Source organism: Thermobia domestica, chromosome 15 (assembly GCF_964235325.1).
Source record: "Thermobia domestica chromosome 15, izTheDome1.hap1.1, whole genome shotgun sequence".
In the NCBI taxonomy this organism is placed as follows: Eukaryota; Metazoa; Arthropoda; class Insecta; order Zygentoma; family Lepismatidae; genus Thermobia; species Thermobia domestica.
The window spans coordinates 92,020,190-92,033,590 of record NC_137468.1 but is presented as its reverse complement, the minus strand read 5'-3'; the positions used below and the strand labels follow the sequence as shown (position 1 = coordinate 92,033,590).

Sequence of the window (13,401 nt, the reverse complement as noted above, 5' to 3'; positions counted from 1 at the left end):
CTAAAAACAACTTCCTAAGCAGACTAAGAAATGAAAGACTACATTAACTAATTTAAAAGCCTTATATACGTATTTAGTTCAGTACACTTATATGTTCCTACATTTTCTGCCAGTTATATCAATATTATGCATCTAACATCAAAAAGCAAAATTATCTGCGTAGAACAAATAATTATGCAAGATCTTCAAAAAGGAATTCTTAGTAATGGCTTAATTCTATGTACATTTTATGGTTAATTATATATAATTCTGAATGTCGCAAAAGGTCCTTTTCTCTAGTATTTTTTTTTCTTTTATTCTTTCTGCATTCCGTCGAGGAATCATTCGAAACTTGCAAGTTAAGTGTGTCTATTTACAGTAATTTTCTTCGTTATTTTGTGCTGAAAACACTCATGGAAGTATTTTCAATGAACGTTACTGAATTTTCTATGTCTTTGTGTGTGTGTGTGTGTTATTTGCGAATTTTTCAATTTTGAGCTCTCTATTCGATGGAGTATCAAAAAATATCTGAGAAAGTGATGGAATTTTTCGCGACACCTTTACAGTTCCCAAAATATTGCCCAAAAAAGTTCCGATTTCGGGAGATTTAAGAAGTCATATTTCGGAACCGTAAGTCATAGAGAGATGATATTGGTATTGATAAACACCAATAGTGATTCAATACCAATACCAGTTATTGATTCAATAATTATTGCGTAATTAATTATTGATTAATTATTGATCTATTGAATTTAATCAAATTTAATATACAAATTCAAATAAATTTCGAAAAAATAACTCTTTTTTTAAGTTCGTTCTGGCAATGCTCTTTGAGTATTCTCAACTGGTTGATTTTGACTTTCATATGATCACGCTGAGATTTCTCTATGCGTATGTCCAAACTGTGAACTCGGCTTTTGGACTCAATTGATCTCGAGCTCAATACTTAAGCACAAACGCAGTAAGGGGACAGCGAATCAGAGCCTGAACCAAAGCCCGAGGGAGCGCGAATCCTATTGAGGTAGTGAACCCGAACTCTTTGCGAGCGCGTGTTAGATTGAACTAGCACGAGCCTTATTGAGGTTAGTAAGCGTAAGCGTCTTTGAAAATAATAAGCGTGATTCAGAATGAGCCCCAATTGTAAAATGGCTACCTCTTAAGAATACGAACCTCCTGAAGAGAAACACTTTGCTTTTAATCCTCGAACGGCTTGTCTATTGGAAGTAGAAGAAATAAAAAAGAATACTAGAGAAAGAATTCCAGACATTTATGTCAGACAGAAGAACCTATCTATATTGTATAATACGAAAACTTATTACTAGGCATTTTTTTCACATGTAAAAGAATGTAAATGAAATCGCATTAGCAACTCAAAAATCAATATATGCTTCTACTAAGTCGTTCAAATACATCAATTTTAAAGATCGATTTGTAAGCTGCATCAATGTAGAGCAATAGTAAGTGCAAATATTACATAATATTCATCACAAATATACATATTTCTTTAAGCAACAAAAATAAAACCTCTACACTCTCTAGTCTTTCATTCTCACAGCAGTGCAAATAGAAGAGAATTCCCTTGTCAACAATTTCTTAGTGATCTATCCGGAACAAGTGGAGTGGTCCTGTAATCCAGCGCTTTTGAAGGTGAAGTATTACAGTGGGGAATGGCCTATACTGTCGCACTCGCTAACTACATTGGATTCAAACCTTGATCTTAGTCCGGGGCCCACATTAATAGTAGTTCTGTCCTTCGTAACCTCTGTGTTCCATAAAGACGTAAAAAACACAAAAACCCAAAATCAAACTTAAGACTATACTCCAGCGAAGCTGCCTGTCCTCAAAGACAACTATCCCTATCTGGATAATAGAAATTGTAAGTGGTTATAACTAAAAAGATAATAATGATACGATTATGAAATTTGATCTACCACTTCCATTATATTTTTAACATAACGCAAAAACAACTAAATATAAACGTTGTATCAGTCAGAATATCACAGAAGATTTATGCTATACTCTACTTGTAGGCAATCTGCCACCTTTCCTCATTGGCTAAGGTCGATTGGATTACTCTGAAGACTACTCTATGGGCTGTGACTAGATCGTCATTTGAACTACCTGTCTCTCGGCAGAGATTCCATTTCTACTGAAAACTCTGGAAAATGCCTCGTTTTCCTGTGCTGAAACTGGTTTTAGCCGGATTTGTTTTCCCTGTGTGTGTGTATGTGCATGCGTGTGTGAGAAAGAGATGTGTAGTAGACAGACTGATAACGGCTGTCTGATATAGTGTGTACGACACGACCGTAGCACAGCAGGCGCATGACCCATATGGTGGAGTCAAACCCTTAGTTGTCTAAGGAACTAGTAGTGCAGCTATCGTCCTAGATTACCTAGCAATGAGAACTCGCCTTGGTTCAGATTTAGTTTTGAATGGATTAGTGTTGCTACTATTGAGGAGCTTTCGCGAATAATTTTCAACATGGGTTATTTCGTGGATTTGCTTTTGTTGAGAATTCACCTTTTTTTCATCATAAGAGGCTATATGAGACATAAGCCTGCAACTTACCCTGCCACCAAAGCTATATACAGACTGTATCAAAAGTATGGGGCTATAGGCAACTCCGTTACGAGTAAAGATAGGAAAAATATGGAAAGAGACGAAAGTTATTGGAAATAAGTGGTATTATGAAATTTTTCCAATCGCACCAGCCGTTTAGGCTCCACACTGATAAGATGCTCCACGTTAAATGGAAAAGCATCATTTCCAGTTCAACAGGCTGTTCAAATGGAACGAAAGGGTGCAAAAACTGACACGGGGAACGTACACATTCTTGTGTGACGAAATCTAGAACATTTCGAATCATTTTCTTAACAATGTGGTATTGTTTGTAAGGTGAGAGCCCAAGGGAACAGCCTGCTGGACTGGCAATGCTGTTTTATTTATTTATTTATTTATTTATTTAACACAGAAACCTTACCAGTATAGATCCCAAACGGATGATATGATTGGAACAAATTCACCATTTATATCGAAATCCACCGATTTCCAATAACCTTCCTCTCTTTCCATTTTCCCATATCTTTACTCGTAACAGAATTGACCTATGGACTTTTGATAGACCCGATATATATGGAAATCAAATTCGAGTCGCCTGCATTGGGAAAGTGAAAACGCAAACTATTTAGCCATAAGGGAACCCTTGTGTTGTTTCGGGATTCGCACTGGATTACAAGGAAATTTTAACAAAACCGTATTTTTTTCTCATTACTTAAAAACAAAGAATGATTTTTGAAATGGGCCAGAGAGATTTACTGCACCGGATACGAATAAGATTCTGACTTTTTTTTCTTTTTTTTTCAGAGGAGGTGGTTGTTGGAATTCGTCTATTGCAAAATAGAAGAAACTTCCAAGACGGAAAATTGAATTAAGTTTTCTTCAATTTTCTGAGATGCTTATCACTTTACTGAAGTCTCAGACCAGAACGACCAGAAAGACACCTTGGAAATTCAGATTAGGGCATGGAGTGAATAAAAAGGTTATAGTGAGCAAACAGAAGAAGTTATAGTCATTAAGAGTTTATGTAAGTTATAATTATTAATGCGAAATATGGTAAATAGTACTCAAAATTATCCATTCTCAAGCAGTGAAAGTCTGAGACCTAATCTAGCTCACTCTACAATGTTCTAGCTAACAAAATCAGTGTGTAAAACTTCTAAAAAATCTATGTACATCTTTAAAAAAATCCCAAGCAACACCTGGAATAGTTCTTCATTCTAGAGGAATGAACATTTTTAACTAAGGAGCAGTGAACTGTAAGACAAGAAAACCAGAAGGAATGGCATTGGGAAGAATACAATGATCACTTGTCATTCAGTTAAATGTGCGCATCCGCATCGCAACAGTCAGAGCAATTCATGGACACAGCAGTGCCTCAGGTTAATTGTGGTTGTATTATTATTTTGAGAGTTTGTCTAGAAATTTAAATAACATTCTCGACATACTTTCTCATCTCGGTTCACTGTGCATGTACTAACCGAATTCTAATTATAGATCTGAGGCGTTTTTACACTGGAAGTAACAAAGGAACATAACGAACTTGGAAGGAAAGTTGGTCACAACTTAAACGTTAATTCATACATATACATGCCTGCTGAATCAGTAATCTAAACTAGACAGGGGTGAATTCTTGTTACTAAATGTACTACTGATATACTGCTTTCAAAAAGTATGCATGTTCTTAAGAATGTAAGGTGATTACACTAACGCTAATATGATATACCAGTAAGTAACCGATATAATACAAAGGATTACCTGCACAGCAGCTTCTTGTAAGAAACAGTCATCAGAGTAATTAATTAAAAATAAATTAAGGAAACCATTATTCAGCTAATTACAATTAATTATAAATTAACTAACTAGAACTTACTTAAATCAAAAATTTAAAATATGATCAAGATAAATTATTAAATATATTAGAGCATTAATATATCTATAAATAAATCTTTAAATTGCACATCTGAAACAAAAATAAAGACTAAGCACTACAGCCTTTTTAAAATCATGCAATTTTTTTATATAATACATTTATTGTATATCATCTGCTTGTCAGATTTATTGACTTGAAAACAAGGTATCAAAAAAACTCTGGGTTTCATATTTACTCATGATAGCACACACATCATAGTAAAAGTAATTTTCAATCTAATTTAAATCTTAGCGTTTAAATGAAGCTTGCTAAGAGGTACACGTATGAAGAAAATGAACTCACAGACATCGTCAGGAAGATTTTAAAATATGATACACAAATTTCGTATTTGTATAAAGTTAAAATTTTCGGAACTTCTTCCTTCATTGTATGAGGCAGATATTTTAAAAATAATCACACACACGATTCAGTTAAACACTCCAGTAAAGCTGAATGGAGGCAATGACTTTCTGTAGAGAACCAAAATTATCACATTTTGTGATTTGATGGCAATTCCTTTGTGAATAGTACACAAGCTATCTTCTAACTTCTTTCCTGATTACAAGATACATTTTACACTGTTTCATTAGTTTTTATTTTATTTTATTTATTTATTTATTTATTTTTTTTTTAATCTGTGAAAATGTGCGGTAAGTAATTACTGTCAGGAAAATATTTCAAGCTGCGAAGTTGAGAGAAACATGCAGGCACCCAGCTCTGTTTACTCGTACAATTTTTAAAGGTGTTTCAACTTCTTTACCTTGTATCATGATTCACACTTTTGAGTTACGGTCAATACTCGTAGTTCCAACAATGATCACACTTTCGCTCCACCATGGTTTAAAAACATTGTTCTTTATTTTTAACTGATTCGGAACCACACGTAAATTACTGTAAAATAAAACTTCTAAAATACTGATTTCTAAAGCACTTTTTTGTGATGGTGAAAACATGGATATTTATATTGCAACAAAATTATCTTAATATACATAGGCTGCATGATTTAACATAGGCTTACACTTAAACAAAATATACTATCCAAAGACACATACCTAAGGAAAATTGCATTAATAGTTCAATATTTTTTCCATTTTTAGCTTAGCAACAATTAGACTACCAGCAACAAAAAAACAAAATGAAGACTGAACAGAAAATATTATGCTGTTATTTTCCATTCATACAAATACGTTATATGTATATATGTACATATATAAATTTACATAATCTGCATATATACAAACAGACAAATATTTATAAACATCTCACATTATGCTTCAACATACTTATAAAATTCTATATACAATTCTGAGATAAAAATATATAGAATTACACTTAATACTATGAATGACAAAATTATTATAAAGAATTGTGATTATGATACTAGAAGATATTACAATCTGCTTATTCACAATTATTGTTATTTAATAATGTACACGGCTTAAGTATAAAAATAACAATACTTCCAAATCTTAATTTTATTACTAAAACAAATACATCTAGCGTACAGATGCATCTAAAAAATCTCATTTGATTTTCATATACTATTTCTAGTACATGAGTTGATTTCGTCGTCTACATATTATGCTTAGCTGATTTAGAAATTAGAGTGTATATTTGCCAAACATTTTTATTTATGAGCGATCAAGATTCTACGTGAAGACGCTTTTATCTGTTCTGGCATCTCTCGATCTATTTAACAAATGTATATACATATTTCCTTTACATTCATAATTCAAAATAAAAATTGATTTTGCATTTTGCTGAGAGATATTTTGTTATCGAGTTTTAACTTCGGGCAACTTGTTTCTACACGTATCATTACTTCTTACGAAGTATCTGGGAACAAAATGTGTACCTACTATTATCGGTAATTAGGGATAATGTGACAGCTGAAAATAATCGCTAAATAATAATTCATAACGTGAAAATGTACGAAGGTGCGTAAAACCCAGTCTGGAGGTCATTAAATGATGAACACAGTCTTCATGCTTATAACTCTTATAAATAAACATAGAGAAGCAACATCTGACTATTACCAGTGATTAAGAGCTACGAATAAAGAAGTTAGATTTACTCCATGTAAGGTACGCCATATGGAGGAAACGCCTTTGTAACCAGTGTATTTCACATGGAGGAAAATCGAACATTAACATTCTCTTTTCACTTCTTAGTTAGATTTATTCCATGTACTAGACTCTTAGTTGGATTTGCTCTACGTATAGTATATGGAGAAACCAACTGTATACCTCATGTATTTTATATGGAGAAAATAGAACGTAACACACGCTTTGCACTTCTTACTTAAATATACTGCATTTATATTATCTGGAGGAAACAATTTTATATTTCACGTATTTTACATGTAGAAAACCGAACTTTAACATGCTTGGTATAGGGTATGTGGCTGGTGGACAAATTTAAAAAAGAAATACATGTAAACAACTAGGGTTTCTGATTAAGCACAATTTTACCCCACAGTTTACAAGCGGGGTGAATGCCTGGGTGCAATAATTAGTGTTTCTAATATTCAATGTACCATGTACCATTTTGTACAAAATGTTAATCATTCAATTGTTATGCAAGAATAGTTGGAGTCCGACTCCATGTTAAATAATAATAATAATAATAATAATAATAATAATAATAATAATAATAATAATAATAATAATAATAATAATAATAAACTGACTTTTTCTGTTTCAATTCTCTCCACGATATTGTTGGTTCTTAACAGGAATGACTGATATCTGTATACAGTGTATAAAAGAAGAAATTCTGACTGACTGAGCAATGCTTGGGCCAAACTGCTTAAGCTAGAAACTTGAAATTCAGAAGGGCTGCGGCAGCTCAGTGGTAGAGCGTTCACCTTTGGTGCATGAGGTCCCTGGTTCGATCTCAGCTCGCGCCAAGTGGATTTTCTTCCACTTTATTCATTCCACCGTTTTTTCATTCATCATAAATGTGGACGTAAAACTGAAAGATTTAATTTCATTTCATTTCCGAAATTTAGACAATACATAGAATTTGTGACGTAAGCTATTAAAATTATTCGAATATTCGTTTCAACATTCGAACAACTAATATCCGATTAATTATTCGAATAACGAATTTTGCTCGAATATTCGAAGAATTCATTGTTCGAGTTTTAACAGCAGTATGAGACACCACTAAAAATATTTTTTGGAAATTCGATGTAAAAGAGAGAAGGAAACTGGGAATGCAATTACTATAATAAGATATCCATATCTCGGAATTCCTTAAGGTATTATGAGGGATTATTATTTATGCTTTGTTTTTCTTAACTTGGTTTGTGGTATATTTTACAGTGTTTGATTGCTGTTAAATTACGAATATTATTCAACCCTTTTATTTTTATTGAGTTTACGCAACTATGAATATTAAAAGGTAGACAGAGCTATAGTTAATGGAACTAAGAGTCAGAAGAAGACAGGAAGAGAAGAAGGAAAAATAAATGAAAACGTTATATACAGGGTGTCCCATTTGAAACCGGTACTCCTCACTTTCATATCAGCACATAAAATATCTGCAGATATTTGAGTCGATCTATGCACAATTAACAAAAAATGAAAATGAATATGAGTATGGCGTCTTCCAACAGGATGGTGCCATCGCCTACGCATCTAACCAGAGTATGGCCCGTATCAGTGAAATGTTTCCCGAAAACAGGCTTGTCAGCAAAAACTTGTGGCTTTCGCGATCAGCAGACTTAACATCTTATTATTTTTTTATAGGTAGCTCTGACAGATAATGTATACGCTAATAACCCATAGGGGATAGACCAACTGAAAAACAGCATTGCAAACAAAATAAATAACATCTCTCCTGAAGAATTACAATATGTTTCTCAGAACATTTTATTACAAGCACAGAAATACCTGCATGTTGTTGGATGACACTTCAAGCGTTTGCTATAAACCGGAAAGTTTTACAAAGGACGTTTGCATAAGATATAATAATATAGTGACACATGCTTAACTTTCTTTTACTTACATATGAAATAATGTAAAATGTCTTTTACGTAAAGGCAGATAGACAGAGAGTCGTACCCGGTTTTATGTGGGACACTCTCTATAAAACTATTTTTCTAGAAAGACCTGTATTACAAAGTGCAATTGTACTTTGATTTTATTATTTTGTGTATATATAATGTATTTCAGTGCGAATGTATGCATTGGATTTTAAAATTTTAATAAAAGATAAAAGCAGATTAGAGAATTTCAGGCAGTTCCTAAGATGCTTTATTATTACCAGCTCTAGAAATATCTCCTTAAGCCTTTACGTATTAGAGAAACGAAATATTGATATTTGAACCTACTATTTAAAATGTGACACGCCGGTTTATATATATGTATATATTAAAAACAAGAAATTTTAGTATTTAGACTTTTCATTTAAAATAATTAAACAGATGTTTCAGTGTTTTTAGATGTCTGATCTAGGATGCAAGAAAAGATTATGGGGATGGTTCAGTAACATGTCTTATGAGGCGTTCGAATTTTGTGCGAGACTTCCGAGTTCAGACAAATTCTACATGAAAGATGAAACGAACAAGATGAACGCAATATATTTCCAGCAGTAACAAGGGGGCATTTGCTAGTGTTTATAATATATTTTCATACTTCACAAGAGATTGCAATTTTTTTTTTAAAAAAAAAAAAATAATATGCTACAATATACAGTACTTTTCTGGATTGGACAACTATTATAAAATACGCTAATCATGAAACACCTTCTGAATATCGACACTGGTAAGTAAGAGTCCTTCAGGGACTGCGGATCACACTATAAATTACAATGATCTAAAATAGATACCGTAAATACGCGCCTAATTTTCGCATCCCAATTTTGAAGGGCATTTTCTGTATATTTTATTTTCCTCGCGTAATTTGCGCACGCGAGGATTTGACAGTGATTTCTAAGGTAAGAAACTACATGACTTCTTAATCAATTTTTTAATGTTATTTTTCTACAAATTTAGAATTAGTTGTTTGTTGTCAATTCTTGCTACAAAGAAAATGTGTACCGGTATTTTCGTGTTATTTTGACTGGGGAAAAAAATTAGATGATGTTGACTGATGTGGCTAATTTTTTTTCCGCATAATTTACGCACCCTTGTTTCAAAACAACTTTTTCGTCTAAAAAAGTGCGAAAATTACGCGAGTAAATACGGTAGTTTTTTTTTTTTTTTTTTGAGAGAGAGAGAGAAGTTAATTATTGTTAAGGAATGCCTCTCTATATCATTTTTTTTTTTCATAATCTTCTGAAAACGCTAATGATTTCTGCCATGAACTTCGACTGTTTTTCAGTAAGCAAGCATTCAACACTCGGGCCTGAGATTTCCGAGAGAGATAAAAAAAAACTTATCTAAGTGATTGATATGAAATTTCTAGTTTAACGTTTTGTAATTATACAGCGAGGATAGGGGAGACGCTCTTTATGATAATGAATGAAATGGTGAAATGACGAAAGCAGGAGAAAACGGGATGTCTTCGAGAAAACCCACATACACACAGTTTGACCATTACAAAACCAACTTGGCGCAAGCCAGGATCGAACCAGTGATCTCACGCATCACAGGGAGCACTCGGGCAACTGAGCCACCGGGCCTGTTCTAGTTGATTAATTTTTTACCTTGTAAGTCTGGCTATTGAAATGAATGAGAATTTTAAAAGTACATTTTAGCGATTTTTATGTATATTTTTAAAAATGTTCTTGCTTTGTAAACAGGTTTATCGTACAACATAACAAGAACGAAGTGTTGGGAAGTAGCAAAGTATTATTTATAGAACAAATCAAGCAGAAACGACTACTAAACTCAAAATTTTAAATAACTGTTACCCTTAACATAATAAGTGGATTATTTTCCACATCAAACAATTGACTGATTTTTGAAATGGGTACCCTTTTTCTAAAAAAGTCAACTTCCTAGGGCTCCCACTGTCAACGCTTAGTCCGATTTATTAGTTCTGGTCCAATTATTAACAATTACACTTTCTTCTCTCTCAGCAAAGTGCAAAAATTATATCATGGGATGATATAATAATTTTATTCCGTTATCTACGTTAAATGTGTCTCTCATATGTTTTTAGTACCTGTATAAGGAAAACAAAGAAGTAAAACAGTCATAATTATTTTACTATCATTCTGACAACTTAAATTTAACTTCACGTCAACTTTTGGGTTTGCAATTTGAAACTTCCCCTGTCTAAAGTTTGAGAGACAAAGAGAGAGAGAGATTTGTTCGGTGGGATTGAGGAAAACCAATAACTAACTTTGACACTCAAAGTCGACAGTTTTTGGTTTTGAGGCAAGCAAAGTATCCCCATGTTATGCCGCTGAGAGGTACTGAGTTCATTTGGTGAAATAAATATTAAATGAATCTGTTTTGTTTCTTGACTTGCAGCTTACGAAGTAAATACGTTACTACTTAACACCATTTTCGGTCTACATGTTTTGGAAGGATTACAAATTGTTACGATGTATACCCTGTTATGTGCTGCTTATCAACTTCTGAACGAGTAACTGAATTTTATACAAGAATCACTGAATGTTCTCATGAAAAATCCCTGTTGAAGTAACACTTAAAAACTATGGTATGCCACTCAATAAACTTTACAATATAAAACGATGTGTTACAACGTATTAAACTAATATCAACTCATTATCACTAGTTATTATGGATTTATTTATTCATGCTCAAAAATATTTTTACTTATTCAGCAAACTTATATGTAACTTGAATCTCAGCCACTCATTATTAACTAGCAAATTAATATTTTAACTTATTTAAATTAAGAACTAAAGGAACTTTACTTATTGCTTAAAGGTTTAAAATGAAAGGCTACACTAAAAATGGAATGTTGATCGTTGAAGGTGAAATGATATGTCATATAACCGCATCAGAATAAATGGCCTCTCCAATTTTTAACCAGCTTGTATCTTCTGCAATTTGTCTGTCTATTATTTTGTATTTATTTTTGGGTTTAGTCTTCCTTGTAACACAATGACCACATTTTTTAAGGCACCAACTATCTGCTATAACCATCTGAAATAAATTTTAAAAAAAATTAATAGTATAATTATAACGATACGAATAATTGAACATCTCAAAGGAAAAATACATTTTACTGTGAACAAAGATTTACATACAAACTTCTGAATGGACAAATTATAAAAAATGAAAATATATACGTACTTACTATCTACATCTGAAATAATATAAACTGCGGTTTGAAGAGGACAAAAAGACAGAAATTAGTTGAGTTGAGTTGATTTTAGCTTAGCGTCCAGTTCAGCCGTGAGGCTATATGAGACGTGGACCTACTGATTAACGTGGAATCCGAACCACATGAGTTCCCGCAGGGAATCAAACCCGGGTCTCCCACAGATAGAAATTAGGATTTTGTAAAGAGATCTCGTAACATTTTTATGCAGGCTAAACTATAAATCTCGATGAGGTTATAGCAAAGAATAACGTTGGCATTAACCATGTTAATTTAGGATTTCTTTCAGATCGAAGAAAAATGTTTTAAGTAATTCATTTTTCTGATATCTTTCTAATACATGAAGTAGACTAGACGTCTAGAAATGTCGAGAAGGAAAATTCATGTATAACTAACGGAAATTGTGTGACTTGCATTTTTAAAATTAAGGGTGAATTATTCTGACCTAATGAGCTTTTCGTTCTCATTTCAATGTCAGGAATACACCATCGGAATTAATTATCTATAGCTTGATTGGGCATTTCAGACAAGTTGCAATAAGTGACTTGCCGGGAGAGAACATTCAGATTAAATTGGGGAATCGGTGCATGTATGCGGAAGAGTCTACGAACCACAAACATCAATAAGATTGTCTGGCCACGTAGGGATTCATCTGACGATATTAGTTTGAATTTTAAAACAGAACTTACATCTATAATTTTACAAAGTGAAATGGTGAAGGAGTTGAAACCGGATATCGGTAATACCTAACGTCTGCTACGCAGAAGGCCTCAAAGACTTCTATAATTACCATCGTATAATAATATCTATACAAGTATGTTTTTCGAGGTGTCTCAATTTCGACATTTAATAATGTGTCCAATACGTACTCTTTCTAATTTTAGTAGTTTTTATATCCTTGAAGTTTTTATTCAACATTACGTATAAGAAAACTTACTTAGTGTGTGAGCAACTGATTTTTAAAAGAAAAGAGTCCCTTTATTTACTATACTTCTATGACATTAAGAGAATAATTAATAAGTAACAGCTAACAAATAATATTTTTTATACGAATGACATTTTATTCACTGACTTACTTACCTCAACAAACAGAGATAAACATAGATTTATGACTGGTAGAGCAAGCAATGACAATCGAAAGCTAACTTTTTGCCATTTCCACGAATATTCCATGACTTCAAAGAAACTAGCCACAGGCTCAATAGGAAATATCATTATCAGAGTGGTACACAGAACTAGGGCAATTAAAGTTAGGAGAAACAAAACTGAAAAAAGAAGGAAAAAACACAGTTAAAGCAACTTCATTTAACACATGTAAAACTAACATTGTATCTTATCATACATTACAATTAGTACTAAAATCACCTTCCTCGAAGAAATCACAATGAATATTGTATTTCTAATTATAATTTAAATCTCACAAAATTAATTCTTGGTTTCATATAATAAAAGGATCTGAGAAAAACCAAGATAGATTACATTCATGTCTTTTCTGTCACTCAAGACACTGATTATAGTAATAACTTTTCATGAAATATAGAAGTTAAACCTGAGTTAACATTACGACAGTATATTTGATCACTCACTACATAACATTTAATTTTGGCTTTCAAGTGTGATTTACAATTTACGTAAGTTATAAAGTACTAAAATAACAAGAAAATGTAAACTGCTTATTTCGACAGGTGGCGTGAGATACTAGAAAGCTG

General features: G+C 32.6%; 1 protein-coding gene across 2 annotated transcripts in view; it reads right to left on the bottom strand.

The window, feature by feature from the left end:
• Nucleotides 1-247: 247 nt before the first annotated feature.
• Nucleotides 248-13,401, bottom strand: part of LOC145671150 (polyamine-transporting ATPase 13A3-like) — a 152,607-nt gene continuing 139,453 nt past the window's right edge. For both annotated transcript variants that reach the window (XM_081739974.1, XM_081739973.1), the window contains 2 exons: nucleotides 12,773-12,957; nucleotides 248-11,514 (listed from right to left, as the gene is read on the bottom strand). In XM_081739974.1, the coding sequence (XP_081596100.1) occupies nucleotides 11,356-11,514; nucleotides 12,773-12,957 (344 nt within the window). In that variant the 3' untranslated portion in view covers nucleotides 248-11,355. The remainder of the gene's footprint in view (nucleotides 11,515-12,772; nucleotides 12,958-13,401) is intronic.